The sequence below is a fragment of the Neomonachus schauinslandi genome, chromosome 12 (assembly GCF_002201575.2).
Source record: "Neomonachus schauinslandi chromosome 12, ASM220157v2, whole genome shotgun sequence".
Classification (NCBI taxonomy): Eukaryota; Metazoa; Chordata; class Mammalia; order Carnivora; family Phocidae; genus Neomonachus; species Neomonachus schauinslandi.
The window spans coordinates 16893101-16921031 of record NC_058414.1 but is presented as its reverse complement, the minus strand read 5'-3'; the positions used below and the strand labels follow the sequence as shown (position 1 = coordinate 16921031).

At 35.8% G+C, this 27931-nt stretch overlaps 1 protein-coding gene across 1 annotated transcript in view; it reads right to left on the bottom strand.

Annotated features, from left to right (window-relative positions):
* Positions 1-27931, bottom strand: part of COG5 (component of oligomeric golgi complex 5) — a 305665-nt gene that overhangs the window by 34865 nt on the left and 242869 nt on the right. The window contains 3 exon segments of the mRNA XM_021682942.2: positions 2427-2489; positions 3958-4068; positions 26336-26435. Of these exon segments, the coding sequence (XP_021538617.2) occupies positions 2427-2489; positions 3958-4068; positions 26336-26435 (274 nt within the window).

Here is a 27931-nt window from a genome sequence, read left to right as displayed (position 1 = left end):
TCAGGAGACTTTTATTATCAGGCAAAGTGTAGGCACTCTGTCTTAACCCACAGACTGGACTTTCTCAAAATATGAGCTGTGATCATTAGGGGCAAAAAATCAGTTTAGTCAATCACTATCAGAATGTTTTAAAAATAATAGATGAGTGGGGGTACCTGGGTGGCTCAGTCGGTTAAGTGGCCAACTCTTGATTTCAGCTCAGGTCATGATCTCAGGATGGTGAGATTGAGCGCCCTGTCAGGCTCTGTGCTGGGTGTGGAGCCTGCTTAAGATTCTCTCTCTCCTTCTCCCTCTGCCCAGCACCCCACCACCCTGCATGCATGTGCTCTCTCTCAAATAAATAAAGTCTTTAAAAAAAAAAAGTAATAGATGAGTATAGAAAATATAAGCATGCATCACACAAAATAAGGAAAAATATTGTTCTGTGAAACCTTTGTTTCAATTACAGAAATACATATAGATGTATATTCTATATATATACAATTATGTGTGTGTATATATTTATAAATGCTTATGTATTGTGTATGGGGTCACAAAGTAAAACCTATTTTTTTTTAGATTTTTATTTATATATTTGAGAGAGAGAGAGAACACAAGCGGGGTGAGGGTCAGAGGGAGAAGCAGATTCCCCGCTAAGCAGGGAGCGTGAAGCGGGACTCAATCCTGGGACTTCGGGGATAATGACCCGAGCCAAAGGCAGATGCTCAATGACTGAGCCACCAAGGCACCCCTGAAATCTATTTCTTATCTTGGGTAGTGATCAAAATATGTTCGACAGCTACTGCTAGAAGAGAAGGAAAAAAATGTGGAACTACAGAAAAGGAGACTATGTAAATTCCCTGCCTGGAAACAAGAATGCTAAAACCTTTTGGTTTGTCATATTGGCCTGATTTTTGATATTTTTCTGATCATCAATAACTTAGAGAACTCTTAATAAAAACAATTATTTTATGATGGCAGCTTGAATAATATTTCATCACAATGAGATGAGCATGTTGGGGGAAAAGAAGAGAATAGAGAAAACATCCAAGTGTGCTTTCACTGTGCTGGGGGGAAAACAGACTTGTCTTCTCCTACCCTCCTATATGAATTTGGTGTCCTTAAGTTTTGGGGGCCTGTTAAATTCCCCATCCATGTCACCTCAGAAGTTCCCTTCTCCTTTATGATTTGTGAAAGCATCCCCTCCCAAGCTTCTTCCTCACACTCGCTGTTACTTCTCTGTAGCTTCTTTATTCTCTAAATATTTCTCCTTGGAGTTCACTGGTAGTGTCTGTCTCCGTCTCCCTCTCTTTTAACTCTACTCAGGTGATCTAAATCCATCCAACTGTTGACACCTATTACCTTTGTACAGTTATATTGTACCACTTTACAGATGTAGAAACTAAGGCAAGAGAAAACTATTTAACTTGTCTGAGGTCCTACAGCTAGTTAAATAGCTGAGATGGCATTCATATATAGGGAGTTTGGCCCCAGAGTCTGCTATCCAGTATTATTTACTTAGTAAATATAAAAAAAAATATTTAGTAAGCCAACGAATGATGATGGCAAGGTATAGTAGACACAACTCTTTCGCGTCAGTGAGGTCTGAGTTTACCAGCATCAGGACTTTGAGCAAGTTATTATTTCTAAGTTGTGTAAAATAGGGATAATAATACACAACTTGAACAGTTGCTGTAACATTTCAATATATGGCATGTGACTGGCAAGTAGCAGGTGCTAAATAAAGGATATTACTACCATTAAAACGAATGATATCCTTGTTTTGTAAGAGTTATCTACTGTCAACTACATACGGCTCTGAATCTCATACCAACATTATATTTTATTAAACTTCCTGAGTATATTTATGTTAATATGTAAAAAAAAAAAAAAAAAAAAAGGAATTTACCCTGATTTCACACCTTACAAATAAACATTAGAGTTTCTCAACCTTGGCATTATTGACATTTTGGGCCCAGTAATTTCTTTTTGTCGGGGGCTGTCTTATGCACTGCAAGATGTTTAACAGCATCCCTGGCACTAGATGCCAAGAGCACCCCACTCCTAGTCATGACAGTCAAAAACATCTCCAGCTTTGTTAAATGTTCCCTAGGGAAAATCACCCTCATAGAGAATCACCACTTTACTGGGATCATACAAGACTGTACTGCCCTAAGATACAGTGAATACTTGAAGACTCTTGTTTCCCTTGCTTATGATAAAATTCTCATAAGTAGAACACAATCTGTAGACACCAACAGGGTCTATTTTTAAGTTCTAGAAAATATAAACACACATGTATCCTTTCTCTTTAGGATAATTATCAGCAGCTACTTTTGGTATGTGCAGAGGATTTGGAATTATTTTTAAAATGTGACATCTCCCACTCATCCAAACAATTCTAAAACCCACTTTGATATATAGAGTCAAAGATTAAATTCTTTTACCTTTAGGGCTGAGATTATAGTTTGCTCAGCTGCTGGTGGGAATGAGCTCTGACTGGAAACCACCTAGAACAAGGTTTTGTTTGATACAGTTAAAGTTTTAAGTCATTTATTTTTATAAATACTAATTTTGGTCATAACATGATAAAACTGTTTCCACAGACACATAAAATAGTATCATTACTTTAGATCATATCTCATACATGTTTTAAAAACTCATGAGTATTTCTTAGTTAAGATAGGTTGAAAACTACTTTCCTGTATATAGCAATTATACTATATAAAGCAATTATACTATATACTTCAAATAATCAAAACATTAAGAGTTCTAAGAGTTGACTTTCCTTTGTTCACTTTAGATAGGTTTTAATTACAAAGTTTTAACTTGAAAAGGTCAGTCTAAAGCTGTATTTACATATTTCTTTTAAAAAATTCACTTTTCTCCAGGCTGACTATAATTTTCAACAAGTCTTTAAAATACAAATATCAAACATTTACAAATCAATACAAATATAATGAAGATTCCAAAAGTATCAATAAAAGCATTTAAATCAGCCTAAAAAAAGAGACACTTTCATTGACTGTGATGCTTTAGAGTAATAATGAAAGGGAATGGAAAATACATCATTTATTCTTTTTATTTACTTCCGTTACTTACTTTTCTGAGGTTTACTTGTTAATGCTTTAAAATATATTGTTAAATGTGTGACATACACATTTTTGGAAACTCCTAATTGACAAAAGGACTTGTTAAAAATTTACGTAAATAGTCACTTAAAATTATTCGAAAATCCTATCGAGCATATTAAAACTCAAATTAAAGGTCATGTTTTCAAGCGCGTCCCCTAACCTTTAGCTTCCTCAGGTCTTCTAAATATTTACCTCTCTACTTACTAAATATTTTGGAAATAATTTATAGAGAGAAAACATGAGCTATTCAATTCAAGGACTGGGTTGAAAGTATTGCTTTCCCGGCAATTATAAATACAGTTCATCTTAGAAATAATACATGAAGGCAAACAAGTTAAAGTTCATCATTAAAAAATTACATTAGTAAAACAACAGCAAAAAGAATATATATTTTCTACTTCCAAGGAGCCATCAGTGATTAGAACATAAAAATTCACTGTGTTTAATGCAGCTCCTTCCCCCCTTCTTTGTGCAAAGATGGAATCTTTCCATGTTGAAGGGATTAAGAGTTCGTTGAAATTATGCTTTTCAATAGGTATGAAACACATATGATTTACCCTTAAATCATTTGCTCAATAAACTTGACTATACCAACCAAGCCTGATGATCTAGAGTTCGTATGTTTTAAACCAAATATATAGAGAAAAGTGACACAAATGATAAAGGCCAGGAACAAGAACTGTTAAGAAGAGTTCATTCTGCAGCTTACTTTATGGTCATCAGGTTTTCATTGTATTCTTTTGCCAAAAATTAAATAATAATTCCTTGTTGTCTAAATTTGAGGTGAAAAGAAAGAAGCTGAAATTAAGTCAAAAGAACTTAATTAAAAGAAAATAAAGATTACCTTTGTTACTGATTGGTACAACTTATACAGTGAATTCACTACTGCCACGTTTCTTCTCTGCCCTTCTGTAAGAGGCCCAATCACCTGGCTTGCATCTCCTTGTGTGGAGAGCTGTAAGAATTCAACACAAAAAGAAATTACCAAGATGACAGTTCATATTTAACAGGGAAGCTCATGCCCTCCTGACCAAAAAAAATAAATAAAATGGTAACTGTAAATATCCAAGTCAAGTGTTGGACTTCAGGCACAGCCAGGAGGAAGCCCTGTAGAGAGAACACCATGAATGGGGAAACCCAATTAACCCAACTGTGTGCACAAGAACATCTTCCATCAACACTTCAGAGCTGATGGACCCGAGGCACATGTGACGCAAAAGCCCAGGATGTGCTGGTATTTTCATACATCAGCACAGTACTCTCAGGGAATACCTTCTGGCAACTGCCAATAGTCTTTCCACCCAAAAACTCAGACATAACCCATCAAAACAAAAACAAGAAAAAAAAAAAAGAAAAGTAAATAAAGGAAGGGAGGGAAGGAGGAATAAAAATAAGCCTTCATCCTATTTACATCTGACAGCCATCATACTACTCCATGAAATAGGTGGTGAAAAGAGGGTTTTACTTTCATTTTTATAGATTAAAAATATGCTTGAAAAAGGAAGTTAGCTAAGATTATACTGTATAGAGATGATCAGTAGAAGTGGTATTAAGAACTTTTTACTCCTCACCTTTAATTTAGTTCTGAACACATGAGTTTTAGGAGAGGACATGTAATGCTTAAAGAGTTAATTTAGAATTCTTATAGTTTGATATGAGAAAAGAATCTACATATAAACTATTCTCATATTGATCAGAGTTTAATCAAGTCCTCTGTAACAACTGTTTTTTTCTTTTTTTTAAAGATTTTATTTATTCATTTGAGACACAGAGATACAGAGAGAGAGAGTATGAGCAGTGGGAGAGGCAGAGGGAGAGGGAGAAGCAGACTCCACGCTGAGCCAGGAGCCTGATGTGGGGCTCGATCCCCGGACCCTGGGATCATGACCTGAGCCGAAGGCAGATGCTTAACCATCTGAGCCACCCAGGCGCCCCTGTTTTTTTCTTTTTTAAAGATTCACTTATTTATTTTAGAGGGAGAGAGCATGTGCACAAGTGGGGACAGGAGAGAGAGAGAGAGAGAGAATCCAAGTAAATTCCCTGCTGCTCATGGAGCCTGACACTGGGCTCAATCCCAGGTCCCCAAGATCATGACCTGAGCTGAAATTAAGAGTTGGATGCTTAACTGACTGAGCCACCCAAGCGCCCCTGTACAATTTTTTTTAAAGGTGGATTAAATTTGAGTAGGACAAATAAAAATGATCTAAGTCAACTCCATGAATGTGGATACAGATCTCAACATGTAAAAAACTGGCCTTTTAGGAGAGCTGGGAAACTAAGATCATCTTGCCTTTGTTATAGCTAGCCAAATAAAGTCTGGGAGAAAGAAATACTGTTTTGCTTTCTACTTTCCTTTGATGAACTCACATACATACATTTATAAAAATTACACTCAATGCCTACTTTATCAATTCCTACTTGCAGTAATAAAATTCAATTTAAAAATATTAAAAACTGCAATTAAAGGGAATATTCCTTTGTTAACATTACAATCCGTGATGATGGCTATAAAGTCAACATAAGACCTTTTGACATCAGGTTAAAAAACTCCAGTTTATTATGCTTTTCCTTATGGACATGGTCACCACCTTGCAATCAAGTCGAGCTCTAAAACTGGAGAATAAAGTGGCAGTCATCAGTGGCACCAGTGTTTATGGCAGACTCAAGGTGTCAAATGCCAAATACGTATCTATCAGTAAAGGCATTTAAAAGTTACGAACTCTAGCTATACAATTTTTAAAAATCCAATTTCTCTTACTTTTCATGAGATTCTCTCCAAATAATTTTGAAGTAGTAACACAGAAAAGAAATGGGAAAAGGAAAAAATTTTTCTTATGTTTTCTTATGTCTATTTATTTTATGTATTCCATACTTAATGGATGCTGCTAGAAAAGCATGAAGATCCTTTTATTACTGATAAATGACCATGTTTTGGGGGTTTAAAAGTATAAAAAGGCCTGTCAGACCCATGATGATGCTATGATAAAAAAGACAAATAGTAACAAATGCTGGACAGAATGTGGAGACATCATAACCCTCATATACTGCTTGTGAGAACATAAAATGGAGTGGCCACTTTGGAAAACCAGTCTGGCGATTCCTCAAAGATAAACACAGAGTGACCACATACCCAGCAATTCAATTCCTTGTTATATACACAAGAAAATAAAAACACATGTTCACAAAAAAAGTGTATATAAATGTTCACAGCAACATTATTCCATAGTGTAATAGTCCAAAAATGAAAACAACCCAGATGTCAACTGATAAGTACATAAGATGTAGTCTATTCGTACAATGGAACACTGCCCAGCAAAAAAAAAAGGAATGAAGTTCTGAGACATGCTATAATGTGGATGAACCTTGAAAACATTTTAACTAAAAGAAGTCAATCACAAAAGGCCTCATATGGAATGATTACATTTACATGAAATATCCAGAATAAGCAAATCCAGAGGCAAAAAGCAGATTAGTAATTAGGGGATGGGCAAAGAGGGTAAATGGGAAGTGAGTGCTAATGGGTAGGTGGTTTCATGTTGGGGTGAAGAAATGTTCTAAGTGAATATACTAAAAACCACTGAATTGTACACTTACATGGGTGAATTATATATTAATAAAGCTGTTTTTTTAAAAAAGTATAGAAAGAAAAATCCCCAGACTTCAAGCATTATCTGCTGGATGCCTCAAGCCTTGTAAAAACTAAGGTTAAAATAAGACGGCTAAATTGGAGACCTACAAAGTTCTGCAAAGAAAATATTACACTTAGAAGAGCAAAACATTGATTATATAAAAGAACTAAAGATGAAATATCACTGTGCCAAAAACAAGGAACAAAATTCAAATATCAAAGTGAAAATATAAAACTAGAAGATTGGAAATTTAAGATAATCTGCTACTAATCCTGTTTTTATAGCACAGAATGCAGTCAGCCCAACACCTGAGTGGTTGGTGGATCGCCCTGCTTCTCTCCAACACCATTCCTGCCATGATTATTTTCAAATTTACAAAACATTACATAAATAAGAATAGTGCAAGGAGCACTCATCGACACTTTACCCAGATGCACTTATTTTTTTAAAAAAGATTTATTTACTTATGTTAGGGGGCAGAAGGATCAGAGGAAGAGGGAGAGAATCTCAAGCAGACTCCCCACTGAGCACGGAGCCCCACTGGGGGCTCAATCTCACAACCCTGAGATCATGACCTGAGCTGAAATCAAGAGCCAGACACTTAACTGAGTGACCCAGGTGCCCCTAAATCAAATATTTTTAATAAAAACTTCGAAAAGTTCTCATAAACCTTTAGTTATACAGTTATATCTATACTTATTTTTCTGTAAGTAGTGAGCATAGCTGTATAATTACCAAATTAATTTTTAATGAGGAATTTATATTAAGATAAGATCTTTGATCTAATACATGCTTTCTATCCAATTTTGGGGTTCACAGCAAAAAAAGTACATACAAAAGGCAAAGTAGTATTATTATTGTTATTATTTTAATGAAAAGTATAAAGGGCAAATATTTGGCTCTCAGATTGTCTCCCCCCCTCCCACTCATACAGAAGACGTCAGTAATCAAGTAGTCCTGTTCCGGTCTCGCAAACACAGTGCTCCAGGCAGTGACGACCAATTTCTTAAACCTGACACGAGGGACGAAATCAATTTGTAATCCCTGATCTATGTCATATCAGTTTTTCTGAACAGATGGTCCAATGATTCTAAGTGTACTCATCTAAATGTTTTCTAGGTCAAGAGATGGTAATGAACAATATATTCCAAGAGCCTTAAAGCTGCTATATCCTTACTTATCCCACTATTACAAATGTATCCTAAGAATATAAGAAAGTTATATGAACAAAGATAATGCTATTTATAAAACAGAGAAATTGGAAAACCCCACATGTCTAAGAATAAGAGAATAGTTAGGTATATTAGGCAATTCGCATTGTGTAAGAAAAAACAATGGGAGGTGCTTATGTTACAGAGCTAACTAAAAACAAACAAACAAACAAACAGCAAATTAGTCTGTGCAGGAGTTCACTCTCACAAAAAGACTGGAAAGAAAGCAAAAATGTTAAGAAATATTATGAAACATTACACAGTGAGGAAAGTTACTAAAATATTAGTAAAGGGCATTGTGGAATTCCATTAAGTATTTAAAAAGGTTCATTTGTAGAATGCACTTAGAAACTTTTGCACAAGATAATTTTATCCAATGATAAAAACAAAAGATGTACAATCTCCATCCCTGTAAGATTTAAGATAATATGACAAAATAAACTGCTTTGGTCACTGTTTACTTGCCCAAAAGAAGGTTTTGGGGAAAGATACTTTCTTTTTTTTTAAGATTTATTTGGTTGAGCGAGGTGGAGGAGAGAGAGAGAGTGCGTTGGGGGGTAGGGGCAGAGGGAGAGGGAGAGAGAGAATCTCATGCAGACTCCCCGCAGAGTATGGAGCCCAACCTCACAACCCTGAGATGACCAAAGCTGAAATCAAGCATTGGACGCTTAACCGACTGAGCTACCCAAGGGCCCCAAGATAGTTTCTTTTGATTTACTAATCTGTGACACAGATGAAAATAACTGATTTTTATTTACTTTATTTACTTATCAGATGCCTTCATCATAGATTACCTGGTTGAGATTAAGGAATACAAGAAGAATAATTAAATATCACTTAGCTCATTATAACATGTCAATTATCCTATAAAAAACAAAATTAAACACATACACGCACTCATAATTAAATGATCAAACATCTCTAGTCTGTAACACATTAAAAATTATATTGTATTTGGAACCCAGACATAGGGCATGTTTCTGCAAACGTACAGCAAATGACAAATTCATAGATTTCTGTAGCAATTCTTCATTTCCCTGGCATGTCAGCTTAACTAAACCTCCCTGACAAATGAAACTAATTTTCTTAGACGCTAAAACTATCAGAAAATATTTCCAAGAAAATCTTTCTACAGTGTATGTCACACGTTTCTGGTTTCATAAATAAGGCACACAGAACATGTACCTTAAGAAGGCAAATTCGACTTAAAATGAACCACTGTATGTGCTCACTAGTGTTCCAGTGAATCGTGTTTGTTCGACTACACATTTCTGTTTTAAAAGTGACTCCATCAGAGCTTAGTGGGTATATATGGCTGCTTGCCCCTTCACTCATGTCTTTAGAAATGTTGTCTTTCCTTTTTCTTTAACTTTTAGAGATTTTTAGGAATCCATCTCTTATTCCTAAGGTGTTAGTTTTCTCTTCTTGGTCTTCTCTTATCTCCCCTCATCCTGGTGTAACTTGCTTTAAAGTGGGAAAAGAGAGGACTAATCACATGATAGCTGGGAGATGTTCCTATGAATGACGTGTATACTGTGACATCAGCTCTAGCAGTTCAGAGGATATTTTTATTCCCTTCTTGGTTCTTATTTATATTTCAGACTGTTGAATGTGTCCAATATTTGACCACTTGATTAAAAAAAAAGGAAGTGTTACTACATATCTATTTATCTAAAAGTAAGGACAGGTACATTTAACCACAGAACAGATTCAACAGTAATGCTATGTTTTGACATCAGATTAAGGCTTCACACAAATCTGTTATCAAAGAGATGACAGCTTGAAATGAACCCATTTAGACAGCTGAATGAACTGCCTTTTAGACAGTTAACATACAACCAAAAAGGTGGAAATAAGAGCAAATCTTGTTTATATGCACATAGGAATGACATGTAGCTTTATAATTCAAAACTGTGTTGCTCATACACCCTGTATTCCTGTTACAAAGCCATTTTATCAACCTATTTTTCTCATTAACCTCCTCTAGATCTTCCACACTCCTGTCCTTTAGGTCAAAATGTCCACCTGACACACGGGATTTGGTAACCACAGAGGGTGGGAAAGGCGAACACAATTTGCTCAGAATGGATCATTTAGAGCTCTTATTTATTTCTCTTCTAAGGACCTTATGCTTTTGAACAACAGATGGAATTTCCACCTACCCACGACCAATCACTGGCTCCTAAACACTGGCCTTGTTAATTAAATTTAGAGTCACAAGTCTGCATATTTTTAATTCCTTGAAGAAGAGAGAACTGTTCACTGTCAGGTATACTGAGCTTTCCCCATTTTCCAATAATGAATACTATGATTGATTCATTAATCAACAGAAAAACTCTTTACATGAAGCATACGGAAGGAGGCCTCTTTGATTTACAATACTTTGGGTTTAGTACAGAGTGAATTTCAAACTATAGATTTTCCAAAAGAAATGAAAGTTTATTATCCTCAGGGATATGGAAAAACTAAAATCCCAGCATCCTATATTAAGGCCTAAATTAACTAATAAAATTAAAAAAAAATAATTTCCTAGCATCCTACTATTAAAACCTAAGTTAGCTAATAAAATTTAAAAAAATAATTAGTAGTTTATATATTTGCAAATATAGACTACTACTTTCAGTTTTTGAGAGAGGTAAGTTCTAATGTAATTAAACCTACAATCTTGAATGCAGTATTAATTTTCATAGCAAAGTTCTTCATGTACAGTCAAAAGATAAATTTCAATTTAACTAAAGTCCTAATAACAAAAAAAAATTTGTATTATTGAACTCCAAAGTAATAAGCCTCTCTCTCTGAATATTAACCTTACTAGTAGTGTTTATAATGTTAAACCAGGAAAAAAAAAAGATTACCTGGTTGAGAGCAATTATTATCTAAAAAAACTAGAAATTTATTTTGCAAAATCTGGCAAAGTCTTTCTAACTTTTTATCTGCCTTAAATGACTACAACTGTCTGAGAAGGAGTCTTAAGGAAGTAATTCTAAAGAGTATCATTCTACAGTGACCTGATTAACCCCCTGACCCATGCAACTTCCCATTTTAATAGTGGATTTGTCAATTTCTGAAATTCTATCTATTCATTTTATTAGTCTGAGGCTGCCTTGTAAAGTGTATCATAATTCTTATACTTTTCTAGTAAATTGTTCTTTTTCTCATTTTATGACACCTCCCCAAATCCCTAATAATGCTTTTTGCTTTAGAATCTATTTTGTCTGATATTATTATAGCTCTTTTTATCAGCTTTCATCTAATTAGTATTTGCTTGAAATATTTTTTTAAGATTTATTTATTTATTTGTCAAGGGGTAGGGAGAGAGAGCACAAGCAGGGGAAGCGGCAGGCAGAGGGAGAAGCAGGCTCCCCACTGAGCAAGGAGCCTGATGCGGGTCTTGATCCCAGCACCCTGGGATCATGACCTGAGCCGAAGGCAGATACTTAACTGACTCAGCCACCCAGGTGTCCCTGAAATATTTTTTCTCCATTCTTTTACTTCATCCTTTATATGTCCTTACTGATGAGAGAGAGAAGCAAAAAAATGTTCACCTTTAGCCCAGAAGGCTGACTTACAGCCTGCATAGTTCCGATAAGGATCAAATACATACTGGTTGCTACATTCTTAAAGGGTCTCATGACTGCCTGTTCACCTCACCGATAGTTAATATCAAGCTGAATGATAAGCACCAGAGAAATCTTGCTAAAGTAGTTTTATGAGTGGAAGTTTGAAGAAGACATTTATGACCTCGTATTCCTTGCTTGTTTCCTCCCCTTTGAGCACTAAGCATATAACCATCAGCTTCATACAGCAAAAAGTACAACTCTTTCTGCACACAGGTCCTATCCCTGGGCTATAAGAAAAGCACCTTTTTGCACCAAAAATGTCTCAAGAATTCTTTTTTGACTGTTTGCTTGCTTGTGAACCCACATCACTTATGTTTTAGGTGTATCACACAAAGCTAAATTTGTGATCAGTGATATACTTGAAATCCATCTTACTATGTAATTCTCATATGATTTTCTTTGCTTCTTTTTATTCCGTTCATTTCTCAGCCTTTTATTGAACTGACACTTTTCTCTTTTACCCATTTTTCCATCAGTTCATTTAGAAGTTATACATTCTATTTCTATTCTTTCAGTGGTCATAATTAAATTGTTAAAATTCATATTCAATTTAAGCCAAAATATCTATGGCTTTACAGTCCTCCTGAATAATATAAGCATTTTAAGAATGCTTTAAAATTCATTACCCCTTCTCCTCATTTCAAACTTTAATGTGGATAAGTATTTCAATTCTATCTTATTTATATGTCCCAAATTAGTCACTATTATTTCTTATTTTATGCAATTAAGGCTTGGATTTACCTACATGTTTACTAATTGCTTACACTTACTCTTATTTCTTGCATTTCGATCCTTCTTTTTGAGTTAGATTTCCTCCTTTTCTGTCCAACCATTAAATGGCTTCCCTTTCAGAATGAAGGCCAAGGCCAAACCCCCTACTATATTCTGCAAGGGCTGGCGTGATCTAGAGTTAAGGTTACAGAGTTTCAAGGATATCAGATTGGGTCACAGGAATTCCAGGAGAGCACAAGCATTTAGCCAGTCTCTAGTCTCTCAGTGTTCCAGAATACAGGCACATGACAAGGCTGAAGAAGCAGGGTCCTTAAAACCAGGGGCTCTGGGTTGAAGGTGCCACTTTATGCATAACAGAATCCAGAGCACAAACTGCTTCAATAGCTACCAGACTTCCGTTGGCTTTTAAGCCACTTGTATCTCTCTCCTCAGCTTCACTCAGTGTGATCAGTCCCTTTGGGTGCGAATTCACTTATTTCTTCTGCAAGTTAAAAACCTGCATATGGTAAAAATTGAAACAGAACTAACTTAAAAGTATAAACTGAAAACCAAATGTTCTCTCTCCACATCTTTAGTCCCACTCTCCAAAGTTATACACCAACAGTTTCTTCTTGTGACCTTCCAGAAAAAAAGAGAAAGAAAAAAGAGAAAAGCATAAAACAGCATTTAGTTATATTATCTGTTTTATTTACAGGTGGGACTACTAAATGTACTATTTTCACCTTCTTTTTCTAGCTTCATAATATGTCTTAGAGAGTTTTCCATATTAGCACATAGAAATCTTCACAAGATTACCAGGTATCTCCCTCACTATTTCCCTCACTAGTTTGTAACCAAGCTCTCAAACTATCAATATTTTCTTGAAGCATTTTCTACAGATTCTTGAGAGAAAAAGGAAGGGAATCTTGAATTCCCCAGAGCTCAATATTCCGTGTCATTACTGTCAATCTTTGATGGCTACCAGAATGATTACAATTAGAAATTCAATTTCCCAACTAAATAGGGTTCTCAGCAAAGGGAGTGGCCGCATGTATTTTACAAAAGTAAAAAAATAAATCTACACCCAAGAAAAGATGCTTTACACGCACACATGCATGCACTTGCGCTCACACACACATTCACATCCCTTTATTTTCTCCAAACTTCCAAATGTACAGCATATTATATCTAATTTTGGTTAGTTTATTTTAGGAAGTTCTTAGATGTTTAAACTGGGGAGAGGTGGGTGGTTGGTGAACTCAAGAAGAAAAACAGGCATTTCTACTTTTCCCGATCTTAGTCCTTTTTTACTTTTTTTCTAAGATTAGTTTATTCAACATTAGAGAGTCACTAAACATCTTCCAAAATTTATAAAAGCCTCCATATTTTTTCAAGTCCTAAACACTAAATGATTATCCTCCTATAAAGCTAGGATACACCTATGTGCCACCTCTACACATACCTTTACAGGTATTTAAAAGTATTTTTAATTGAAATATAAAATCAAGATAGAAATGTATAAAAAACATCAAGGTATAGATAAATGAGTTATCACAAACCAAAAACTCTTGTAACCACAGACAAAAAATTTAAATATTACTAGCACTCCAAAAACCCTTCCTTGTAGTTCCAACTCAATCATCTCCTCCTCCCTCCTATAAAGTGACTTCTTTAAACGAATGGAATCATTTGGGACATAATATTTCATTTATAATAACTATATACATGTTTGTATTTTGCTCAATATTATGTTTGTCAGATTCATCCACGTAGGAATGTATGTAAGCTCTAGTTTGTTCATTTTTCAGTATTGCACAGTATTCCACTGATGAATATCTCAGCATTTATGTATCTATTCTAGTGTTGATGGGCATTTGGGCTGTTTCTAATTTGAGGCTATTATAAATAATGCTGTTATACATGTCTCGTGGTGTATATGTATGGGTATTTCTTTTTTTTTTTTTAAGATTTTATTTATTTATTTGAGAAAGACAGTGGGGGGGGGGGGCAGAGGAAGAGGGAGAAGTAAGCTCCCTGCTCAGCAGGGATCCCAATGTAGGGCTCGATCCCAGACCCGAGGATCATGACCTGAGCCTAAGGCAGATGCTTAACCTCCTGAGCCACCCAGGCGTCCCCATGTATGGGTATTTGTATTAGGTTTCCCCTTTCACATTTAGATCTACATTCTACCTAATATTTATTTTTGCCTCTCATGAGAGCTAACTTTCATTTTTTTTCCACAAGGCTATCAAATGATCCCATCATTACTTACTGAAAAGACCATCCTTTCCTCACTGCTCTCTTCTGCCATCTTTGTCACACAGCAAGTGACTGTATATGTGTGGGGCTATTTCTCTTTCAATGCATGTCTCGATCCTTGTGCTAAAACTTCAGCATCTTAATTATTGTAGGTTTCTAATGGATCTTAATATTAGTAGAACAAATATTTCTGCATTGGTAAAAAGTATACTGTTACACTGAACCTATAGATCAATTTTGGAAGAACGGATATGTTTATTATACTGAGCCATCCAATCCATGAAGAGAGTATGTGCCATCATTTATTTACTCCTTTAATTTCTCTTAATATGACTTAGAGTGTTCAGGGCAGTCTTGCCCATGTTTTCTCAAATTATTCATAGAAGCATGTTATTTTCTGATGCCATTATAAATAATGTTTTTAAAAAAATAAATTCTATTTTCTGTTTGTAGATAGTATACAGAAATAGTTGATTTCTGTATAACTTGTGTATGAAGGAGTTCAGGACATGCCACTCCAATAATATGGTATATTATTTTGAGTTGAAGCCACTGAAAAATAGCAAATATTTCAGAATGGCTTTCTCTGAACCTGCCATATCTGCTTAAAGGCAGGTCCTCCAAAAGGAACTCAACTGTCATAAATCCTCTTCCTAAAAGTTTCATCAACCAGGGAAGACCCACTCTTATCACAGGACAGAAAACAGGAAGTAGCCATCACACCCACACAAATTTTGTCACAAACTGTATCTCCCATCTATTCTTCCAAGGGCCTGATCAACTTTTCTAAAAATCATTCATCATTCTACCCAAGTAGCCCATATCCCCTCTTCTATTTCCCCTATTAAGACATTATAGTTTGCGAATAACACATATTGGGAGATTTTCTAGATACAGTTCAGTTATTTCAGGAGGAAGGAAGGACTACAGACCTCTTTGAAATATATCATGTTTTCCCAGAAAAAATTCACATGTCATAACATTTGATAATTTCCTGGGGTTCACAGATGCCCTGAAGCCCCTTCACCCACCTTCTAGATTAACAATTCCTACCCTAAGATATTATGATTTTAAAAAAAGATTGTTCGAGGAGAAAAAAGATTTTCTTGATTCCTATTACAGAACAATTTCCATATACACCATTTTTTAGGTATGTCTCCGAAAATATTCTAAATTGGCACAACTTCCTACTAGTGAGTTGAGTAAAAGTTGCCCAAAAGTGTGCTATCTGCTTGATATCGAAAAGGATAATTAAAAAAAAAAAAACAGTCTTCTAAGATGTAAATGAGTTCTTTTGTATTCAAATGCAGCCAACTTTAGTTAGCCTTCTAATTTTTAAAGGAAGTGTTATGTGTCTTTTCCTCTTCCTCTCTCTGATTATCCCAAGTGTCTGGGGGTTTTAGAGTAGCCCTTTCAACCAGGCCTCCCTCCCCACCACTACCACCACTGTTCTCCAATTCACAACCATATCAAATGCTTATGGTTCAGAAATCCCATCACACTGGCACACTGCAGATCCAATTCCTGAGTGTGTTTTGGCCTGGTTCCACTTACCAGGCCATCTCACCTCACATTACACTAGGCTGGTACTTACAGCAGCCCTAAGAGGCAAAGGTAGGTTTTCTTTCTATCTTATTTGTGAATATGGCTAGATCTTTACTGTTAGGTGTATCTGTACATCTGAGCATGCTAGGTAGGAGGGTGCTCTGAGTGAATCAAAGCCTAACCTTGACTAAATGCTGACAATTTTCTCTCTTAAAAACATACTTCCACAGCACTCACCATAGCGCTGTGAATTGTGTAAGACTGTTGAATCAAAGACCTGTACCTCTGAAACAAATAATACATTATATGTTAAAAAAAAGAAGAAGATAGTAGGAAGGGGAAAATGAAGGGGAAATCGGAGGGGGAGATGAACCATGAGAGACTATGGACTCTGAGAAACAAACTGAAGATTCTAGAGGGGAGGGGGGTGGGGGATGGGTTAGCCTGGTGATAGGTATTAAAGAGGGCACGTATTGAATGGAGCACTGCGTGTTATACGCAAACAATGAATCATGGAACACTACATCAGAAACTAATGATGTAATGTATGGTGATAAACATAACATAATAAAATAAAAAAAATAAAAAATTTGGGACGCCTGGGTGGCTCAGTTGGTTAAGCGACTGCCTTCGGCTCAGGTCATGATCCTGGAGTCCTGGGATCAAGTCTCGCATCGGGCTCCCTGCTGAGCAGGGAGTCTGCTTCTCCCTCTGACCCTCCCCTCTCTCATGTGTGTGCTCTCTCTCACTCATTCTCTCTCTCTCAAATAAATAAAATCTTAAAAAAAAAAAATTTAAAAAACAAAAAAATACCCCAAAAAACATACTTCCATAAAGTATAACTTGGAAGCATACATTAGGGAATTAAACTATATTCCAATACCCTAGAACAGGGATGAGAATAAAAGCTTTTTTTGATCATTAATATGCTTGAAAAGAGGTAAAAGTTCTACGTGTTGAGACTTCTAATTCCTGTCAAATGGACCAGGTAATTCAGACTAATCCTGTTAATGAGAATACCTTGAAAAAGTGAATAATATATGTAAAAAATCTTCATGGTATTGAAGTGCTAACATGGCAGTAAAAAATTATGAGTCAAGATTCAATTGCCCAAATTTCTTTTCAAGTCTCTAACTACTACTTCTATTTCCTGGAGTTAGTATCCATTCTATTAATAGTTCAGAGACTGAAGAAACTCCACATTCTGAAATTAAGTTAAAAATAAATAAAAGTAGGGCGCCTGGGTGGCTCAGTTGGTTGGGCGACTGCCTTTGGCTCAGGTCATGATCCTGGAGTCCCTGGATCGAGTCCCGCATCGGGCTCCCTGCTTGGCGGGGAGCCTGCTTTTCCCTCTGACCCTCCCCCCTCTCATGTGCTCTCTCTCATTCTCTCTCTCTCAAATAAATAAATAAAATATTTAAAAAAATAAAAATAAAAAATAAATAAATAAATAAATAAAAGTATATTTTATAACAAAAGAAATCACAGAAGAAAAATATTTATTTGAGTATTATATACTGTAGTAATGAAAACAGGTTTAGGGCAATAAAGATTAGAAAATGTGATAAGGGGTCAAAATATATACCATCAAATGAAGTATACAGAAAAAGGCTCATGAGTTTTTTAAAATAATATTAACATTAATTAAAATCATTAAGTGAATTATGATAGTAATAAATTTCTATCTTTTGGCTATGAAAGTGATATTAAATTCCATAAAAATTTAATACACACTTGGGAGAAGATATTTGCCAATTATGTGTCATAAGAGGTTAATATCTTGTATGTATTAAGAACTCATACAACCCAACAGCAAAAAACAAAAAATCCAATTAGAGATTAGATCTGAATAGACAACCACAATGATATTATGACACCTCATACCTATTGGAATGGCTAGTATCAAAAAAGACAAAAAATATAACAAGCAGTGAGGATCTGAAGAAAAGGCAACTTTTGGGCACTGCTGTTGGGAATATAAATTGGTACAGCCACTATGGAAAACATTATGGAGCTTTCTCAAAAAATTAAAAAATAGAACTATCATATGGATCTACTTCTAATTTTATTTCTGGGTATTTACCCAAAGAAAAGAAAATCACTATCTTGAAAAGATATCTGTACTCCTATGTTCATTGCAGCATTATTTATACTCGCCAAGACCTGGAAACAACCTAAGTGAGCATGAATGGACGACTGGATAAAGAAAATGTGAGATATATGTACATATATATGTGTATGTATATATATATATGTATACACATAAACATATTCATACATACATCACATATATACATGTATACATACATATATGCAATGGGATATTATTCAGCCATTAAAAGAAGAAGGAAATCCTGTCATTTGTGACAACATGCATGGACCTTAAGGGCATTATGCTAACTAAAATAAGCCAGACAGATAATCAATACTGCATGATATCACTTCCATCTGGAATATTTTAAAAAGAAGAACTCATAGATACAAAGAACAGATTGGTGACTGCTAGAAGCAGGGGGTGGGGGAAATGTGGGTGAAAATGGTCAAAAAATATAAAACTCTATTATAAGATAAGTAAGTCATGGGAATATAACGTATAGCAGAGGACTATAGTTAACAATACTGTATTGTATACTGAAAATTGCTAAAAGAGTAAATCTTAAAAGTTCTCACCACCAGAGGGGCGCCTGCCTGGCCCAGTTGGAAAAGCATGTGACTCTTGATCTTGGGGTCATGAGTTCAAGCCCCACAGTGGGTGTAGAGATGACTTTAAGTAAACAAACAAACAAACTTAAAAAAAAAAGTTCTCACCACAAGAAAAAAAATTAGAGGCACCTCGGTGGGGCAGTTGGCTAAGCATCCGACTCTTGGTTTCAGTTCAGGTAGTGATGTCAGGGTCACTGAGATCAAGCCCCATATCAGGCGGGGAGTCTGTTTAAGTTTCTCTCTCTCTGCCCCCTCCCCCACTCTCTCTCTCTCTTAAAAAAAAAATCTTTAAAAAATATTATGTTGTGCACCTAAAAATAATACAGCTGACTCTTGAACAACATGGGTTTGAACTGTGCAGGTCCACTTACACATATATTTTTTCCAATAAATACAATGCAGTATTATAAATGTATCTTCTCTTCCCTATGATTTTAATAACACTTTCTTTTCTCTAATTTATTGTAAGAATATGGTATATGATTATTATATTATATATGTATATGATATTATAACATACAAAATGTGTGTTAATTGACTGTTTAATGTTATTTGTAAGGATTCCAGTCAATAGTAGGCTCTTGGTTTTTAGGGAGTTATATGCAGATTTTCAACTCCCATTTTTTATAGCTAAAAAAAATACATACATATGTAAATAGATATTTTTAAAAATTTAATACATACAGACAGGATTCAAGTAGGGACATTAAGGAATAAAAAGAAAAGTTCATGAACTCTCTTTTCCTGTTATTGCCATGTTCCTAATTTGGCTTTGTGACAGATGGCACGATTGGTCCCAATCCTTCATCCCTGTCTGCATCCCCATCCTTTGCAATTTAATACTGCATTGTGGTTGGGTTATTTTGGTGAGCCAGACTTTTGAGAATATTTTCTCTCGTGTGCTTCTGCCTTCATCATGGGATTAAGCCCAAGAGAGCCTGCTGCAGGAGGAGACATGCAGAACAGAGCAGAGTATTTAACTGTGGTTGAAGTCAGCCTCCATCAGCAGCCAGCCTGCTGTGAGCAAACCCAACCAAGATAAGCAACCTAGGGGCACCTGGGTGGCTCAGTCGTTGGGCGTCGGCCTTCGGCTCAGGTCATGATCCCAGGGTCCTGGGATCGAGCCCCGCATCGGGCTTCCTGCTCAGCGGGAAGCCTGCTTCTCCCTCTCCCACTCCCCCTGCTTGTGTTCCCTCTCTGTCTCTCTCTCTCTGTGTCAAATAAATAAATAAATAAAATCTTTAAAAAAAAAAAAAGATAAGCAACGTAGCTGCCCTCCATCTGCATGGAGAAGTATAAGCATTAAGTGCATGTTGTATGCCATTCAGGTGTTGTGGTTGTCTGTCGGGCAATGTTCTAATGGCAACAGATAATACAGACTTTGTAGGCTTTGGCCAACAACTTTGCAGTTCTTACTTTTTTTGAAAATACCGCCTAATGACAATAACCATTTTTTTTTATTATGTTCAGTTAACCAGCAGACAATAACCATTATTTGACATTTCTTTCTGTCTTCACTCTGGCCTACTGAATCTTAGACTAACATGACCATTAACTACTGACCTGGCACAGCCCACAGAAAATCAAGCTCTCACAAATATGGGAAGCAAGTCAGAAAATGATCTCAAAGGAAAGAAGGAGTGATCCAAATAGTTCAATGCAAGAACGGAGGTAAGAAAGAGTGGAAGGCAGCCTAAGAATCAAGAAAGTAGGTAGGTAACCCAGGGCGCCTGGGTGGCTCAGGCGTTAAGCGTCTGCCTTCTGCTCAGGTCATGATCTCAGGGTCTTGGGATCGAGCCCCTCATCGGGCTCCCTGCTCGGCAGGAAGCCTGCTTCTCCCTCTCCCACTCCCCCCTGCTTGTGTTCCCTCTCTCGCTGTGTCTCTGTCAAATAAATAAATAAAATCTTTATAAAAAAAAAAAAAAGAAAGTAGGTAACCCAAAGGGCTCAGTGTATTTGTATTATAGCTAAAGTGCATTTGGGGGGCGCCTGGGTGGCTCAGTCGTTAAGCGTCTGCCTTCGGCTCAGGTCATGATCCCAGAGTCCTGGGATCGAGCCCCGCATCGGGCTCCCTGCTTGGCGGGAAGCCTGCTTCTCCCTCTCTCACTCCCCCTGCTTGTGTTCCTGCTGTTGCTATCTCTCTCTGTCAAATAAATAAATAAAATCTTAAAAAAAAAAAAATAATAAAGTGCATTTGGGCTGAAGAATCTACTGACATGTTTCATATATTTGCACTTAATATAAAAACTCTTTCAAGTGATTTCACATTTTTAAAAACCTTTTATTATTTTAATGTTAATAATATAGATTATTACCATATGATATTATATGGAACAGTATCCAGGTAGATGACATTTAAATCTGCATTAAATAATCTGTTTAAAACTAAAAAAGTTGAACCCATGTGTCTCTCTATCATCATTTAAATATCACACATGTAGGTTTTCTTCCACTATAGGAATGTCAAGTCTCCAAATTGCTTAAGAAATTACACAAAGAATAAAGGGTATATTTATAAAGCTTAAAACAAAACAAAACAAAACAAAAAACCAAAAACCCTACTGCCATCTAGTACTACTGACCTCATACACAGCTACTGACCTGCATTAAAGTTGAAACCTCCCTTTAAATGTCATTCCTATTACTGTTTCCATTTAAATGGTCTGCAACCTAATTAAATGCCAATCTACTTTCTCACAATTTATCACATTTGACATTTACACCAAGATTCTAGATGTCATCCCCTGAAACCATCAGATAATAGTTATTGTTGGTAAATGTCCTCACAGTTTACCTTTTAAAAGGACTACTTATTAGTATATTTGCCTATAATTTTGACATCACAAGTTTACAAGCCTATAAAGCTTTATAAAGGTACCACAATAACTCTTATATACTAATATTTTAATTTCATTTTAATATACAGAGCACAAGGAAAACATTGATTCAAACTTAAAATAGCAAGGTCTAATAACATCTTCTTCTAAAGGTCACATTTCAGAACTATACGAACAAATTACCAGTACATAACCATTAAATAATCAGTTTGTTCAGTTCAATCATAAAATATATATATCTGCAGGTATGTATTTTGAACATAAAATTCTACTTAGCAAATTATATATAACTTCACAACTCCTGTCAAAACAAGTGAATGAGAACTTTTAAATAAAGACAGTCTAAAAAACACTGATCTCTTGTTCACAAAAGGCCACCTAGGAGGCTGATATTCACATTACACACTAGATTAAATACATAGTAGAGGCAGTAAACCCTTACATATGAGAATTCAAGGTTAAATCTCTGTTTTTTTCTAAACGAAACTACTAAACCATCTAAATATCTGCTATGCTCTGAATGTCTGTATCCTTCCCACTCATCCCACCCCTGAATTATACCTTGAAACCTAATGCCCAAGAAGATGGGGCCTTTGGGAGGTGCTTAGGTCATGAGAGGGGAGCACTCTGAATGGGATTAGTGCCCTCATACAAGAGGCTTGAAAGAGCCCCCTTGCCCCCTGGGAGGTCAGAGGGAGAAGACAGCCGTCAGTGACCTAGTGAAGGGCCCGCACTAGACACCGAACCTGCTGCTGTCCTGGTCTTGGACTCTGCAGGCTCCAGAACTGTGAGAAATACATCAATGCTGCTTATAAATCACCCAGCTGGTATCACTTTGTTATGAACCAAGACACTAACCATTAAGGCCACAGAAGTTAAATAAGCTATAATACATCTATAAAATATATCATGCATGTATTAAAGTAGATTTAGATCTCTATCTCATGTTGTAAAGTAAACAAGGGAACAAGTAAATCACAAAACAATCCTACTTTTCTCAAATAAAAAACAATGTATTTGTGTTGAAGCACAATACAGTTTAAAGCATGGTCTAGAGTCAAATCTGAGTTTAAATGCTTAGTTTCAACACTTGCTAGCTAGCTTCCTACTGTCAGCAGTCTGTTTGGGGCATGCTATTAACTTTCCTTGGCCTCCATTTCCACCTTCTGTAGTGGCAGATATGGATACTGCCATTTCATAGGGCTGTTGTGAAGTACGTGACGTAAGACACATAACGGCTTTGGCATCATCCAAGCCGCTATAACTGGTTAATAACTGTTGTTATTGTTATGGCCCTTACCTAACCTCAAGCAATGAATTCTCTGGTGCCATTTAAGAGTCAGAGAAAAGAACTTAAGAATTTGTCCCTATAGAGTTTTTGGGTTGTATGACATCTAATTTTGCTGATTAATAATAGAAAATAACACATGCGTAATGATAAAATCTCAGATTATTATAAGCATATACACACACTACATACATATAATTTGTATGTTATACTCTACCAAATCCTAGAATATTAAAACAATGAGGGTAAAAAGAAATAACATTGCTTTTCTAAGCATGTGGAAGAATTTATCTAAATACACAGTGATTGAGATGACCACAAGAATGGTTCATAGAAGGGATCAACTTGAAAAATCCTTTTATGAGCTTATCTCCTGATAGGAATTAAAGCTATAGTTAAGTATACTAAAATGTTCTGATAGTCAACAAACTTGCACAACTGACCTTTAGGGAAATAAATTTAGGATTCTGAAAAGCTGTTCATTCTACATTTCAGGTTCTATATTTTCAAGTCCCCCTTTTTGAAAACACGTTTGTCTAGAAAATTCTAGCCTTCCTTCATCTCACTGCTTGAACATTCCATTAAGGATCTGATTTCTGTCATTTCCCAACCTTGTGGACTTAAATTTTTCATCTATAAAAAGAATCCTCCATTTATAGAAATATGTCATACCATATATCAAGTCAACATTTCCATTTACAGATAAAGTAGTTATTCTACTTCAAATTCTGTTTCAAGTCTTTCTCCCACCGAAGACTTAATACATTATGGCTATTTTCCTCTAAATGTTTTCAGTGAAATAATTCTAAAAGAACAGGAATACAGCAAGATCAAAGAATAAAAGACGTCAAATTTGAAAACATAAAGGAGTAACAGAAATAGTATTATTAGCCCAAAATAAGAGATTACGTAATTAAGTCCTTAATCAATAATATATTTTTAAAATAAAGCATATGCTGCTTTTTCTACTCTTAATGCTTAGGCTCTCTTTAGGCACTAAAATCAAAGTTGAAAATGACTTTCTGGCTAGCCTTCAGCATTGTAAGTTTCGTAAGCCTGAGTAATTTATAATTTAGGTCACAGACTATCTGACCACCAGTATCAATTCAATCAAATGTTTGTTGATATATTTTAATTTTGTCAAAGCCTTTTACCATTAGTGTCTTTTTTTTTTAAGATTTTTATTTATTTGACAGAGAGCGAAAGCAAGCACAAGGGGGAGTGGCAGGCAGAGGGAGAGGAAGAAGCAGGAGCCCAATGAGGGGCTCGATCCCAGGACCCTGGGATCATGACCTGAACCAAAGGCAGACGCTTAACGACTGAGCCACCCAGGTGCCCCTACCATTAGTGTCTTAACTGAAGTCACACTTTACCATTACCACTGCCACCTCCTGTAGCAGAAAAGCAAAATATATATTTTTTTTCTTTTTTTTTGAGGTTGGACCACTGGGCATTTTTTTAAATTTTATTACGTTATGTTAATCACCATACATTACATCATTAGTTTTTGATGCAGTGTTCCATGATTCATTGTTTGTGCATAACACCCAGTGCTCCATTCACATGTGCCCTCCTTAATACTCATCACCAGGCTAACCCATCCCCCCACCCCCCTCCCCTCTAGAACCCTCAGTTTGTTTCTCAGAGTCCATCGTCTCTCATGGTTCGTCTCCCCTTCCAATTTCCCCCCCTTCATTTTTCCCCTCCTGCTATCTTCTTCTTTTTGTTTTTTTTTTTTAACATACAATGTATTATTTGTTTCAGAGGTACAGGTCTGTGATTCAACAGTCTTACACAATTCACAGCACTCACCATAGCACATACCCTCCCCAATGTCTATCACCCAGACCCCATCCCTCCCACCCCCACCACTCCAGCAATTCTCAGTTTGTTTCCTAAGATTAAAAATTCCTCATATCAGTGAGATCATATGATACATGTCTTTATTATGCTGAGCGAAAAAAGCAAAATATTTTCTATACATATGCTGGTTCTTCCTTACAATGTTGTTCTCAGGTGGGACTATCTAATGATTTTTTTTCCTGACATTTTCAGTAATTACACTAGATTCTAGTGGATATAATACTGAATTTCATTTGTAGCAACAAACCACGCTTTTAAAAGCAATGAACATCATTAAAAAGCTTCTACTAAAAAAGTTTGAGAGAAAAATTAGTCATCTAATTACCTACGAAGAGCTGCCATGGTCTGTGTATAGGGCCAGTTTTCAATAAACAAAGTTTTAAAAAGCTGCTTCTAAATTGCTTGTCAAGGCTACCAGAACAACTGAATGGAAAACAGCACATTAACAGGCAAATAAAATGCGGCCATCCACTGGAACTGAAAGAAGCCACATATGACTGTTCCCACCAAGGATCATTTTATGCAAATTCCTTCAGTTCAATTTGTTACCAACCTACCCTAAAAATCATTCCAGAACCAACTAGAACTACTAGGATATAGGTAAAACCACATTACTTCATTTTATGATGTTTCATCTGGGAGCAGTCAGAGAGGCTAAAGTGAAAAACATAGTTGGTCACTCCTATAAAGACAGTAGAGATTTTGGCACATGCCTTAAAATTCATCTAGCAGCACAGCTGAAAATAAACTAAAGCCTTGTTCTTTAGATTCAGTTAGCATACACATACACTATTTAAACATGAGTGCTTAACTTTAAAACATTAATACATAAAATTAGGATGATTCAGCTAATTATACATTATTTTAAATACAAATAATATTTCAAATAAAATTATTTTAGGGTTAAACTTCCATGTTCTAGGGTTAAAAGCTTCAAAAGTAAATCAACATTTTTTATTACAATTTTAAGCACTTCACTTCCTCTAGCCATTTTTTAATAGTTTAAGTCAAGGGGCGCCTGGGTGGCTCAGTCGTTAAGCGTCTGCCTTCGGCTCAGGTCATGATCCCAGGGTCCTGGGATCGAGTCCCACATCGGGCTCCCTGCTTGGCAGGAAGCCTGCTTGTGTTCCTGCTCTCGCTATCTCTCTCTCTGTCAAATAAATAAATAAAATCTTAAAAAAAAAAATAGTTCAAGTCAATTTCACAATAGGTAAACTGCATGAATGATATCTGGGGTGAGCGGTCACAACACAGGGGAATTTTGATCAATCTGAGACATATATATATAAATTAGGCCATAAGGTGGTACAAGCATTTTTTTAAAAAGCCTTATAAAACCTTCCTACATTCTGAAATGATAACAACGGTAGGAGGGCCATTTTTTAAACAGATCTAACTTTTTGGGGGGTTCAAGTTCATCAGAAAGTTTTAAAATTTCAATAAAGTAAAACCACTAGTATATTAATATTCAGTCAATTCAATACTGATACTTATAGTCAAGTAGAATTAGCAATTTTAAACAAAATCACGAGCTCTAACAGAAGGGTATCACTTACAAGCTGCTCCGATTTTACACCGTATAACTGGACGGTCTTTGCCACATTTTTTGACACGGCTAATGTGAGGTCTGCATCTACCGCAGCTACATTTAGTTCACTGCATAAAACAAAAACAGACTTTAATTATTAGCAACATAGTTCATCAACAAAGAAGAGAACAACATATAAACTGAAACCCAATAAGCAGTGTAGTGATTCTTTTTATAGATTTCACTGATTGCTTCCAAGAATTGGTTGTATTGTTTAATTTTTCCTCCTAAATTCAGCATTAGGAAAAAGTGCTTTGAGATGGTTTGGTTAATGACCAGTTTCTCATTAATAAAAGCACATCATGTGTGGGTTCAGGCTGTGATTAAGAGTAAATTGTGTTCAGATTTCTAAAGTAGCACTCTTGTTAATACTGATAAGTGCAATACGAGACACTGCATATCACAGTCATCTGCAAGGAAATGACAGCTTTTGAATGGAAATGATGACCTTGGAAGGACATAGGCTAAAAATATAAATTACACATGATACATAAAGATGCTCAGTTTCTGTAGAAATTATGTCAATCCACGCTATTTTGTAGAGTAGCTTTTTAAATATATCAAAAGCATAACAAAAATTTAATTTGAAATTTTAAAATTTGGAGTCTTGAAGTATTCCTTTGCCATACCTATTTTCAACTTTAACACTGGATTGGTTGGGACTGCCAAAAAGAAAAAAAAAAGTGTTTACAAAGACCATGGAAAAAATACTAGGAGTTAAAAACTGCACAAAAACCCATACACAGGTAGAAAGCAGGAAAAGTAATGATTCTCTGAAGTAGCAAAATACATCTTGGCACTTAACAGATTCTCTTTATGAAGAAAGTGAAGGACTTTGAAACAACACTGGTGCATACTGTGTGTGATAAAAATGCCCTTCATAAATAGTGAGACATAACTTTATTAATGCTCACTTTCAAATGCTACTGAATACTGGCAATAACTATGCTTCTTCAAGCTTCATGTTATATTTGATTACAGCATTGCCAAGCTGCCCAGAAGAATGGGAGAAATGCCTCTTTAACATTTCCATAAATAGGTCAAAAGATCGAATTGCAAAAAAAAAAAAAAAAAATCAAATTGAATCCAAGATTGTTCTTGTCACTACTATACCAAACAGATAACAGAGACATTACAGTAAAAAAATCTAGTAAGGACTTTGGTAAGTCACGATAATTATGGAAAGATTCAAGATCAAGATGTACAGCAATTTTGACACCATATAGGTACGTCTGCAGCTGGATATATGCTCACAGACATTATCTCTGTGGCTTCTTAATCCTACTGCACATGCCTGCAAGTCACCAGCTTCAAATCTGCAGTCTAAAACAATCTAGACAGTTCTATACTTTGGCCCTCTATTGCCTAACTACTATTTTTATTTCTCAAAATGTTCATCTACAAATGTACAGACCTACTGTTATGACAACTTGTTAGCTGTGACAGGAACTGAGATAGTCTTAACTGCAAATTCATCTGGGTAAGTGTAAATGTCTAAGGCAACAGTATAATTACATTGTCTGCAAGCATTCAGGTGGCACCTCTACAAGGATACCTTGCCTTT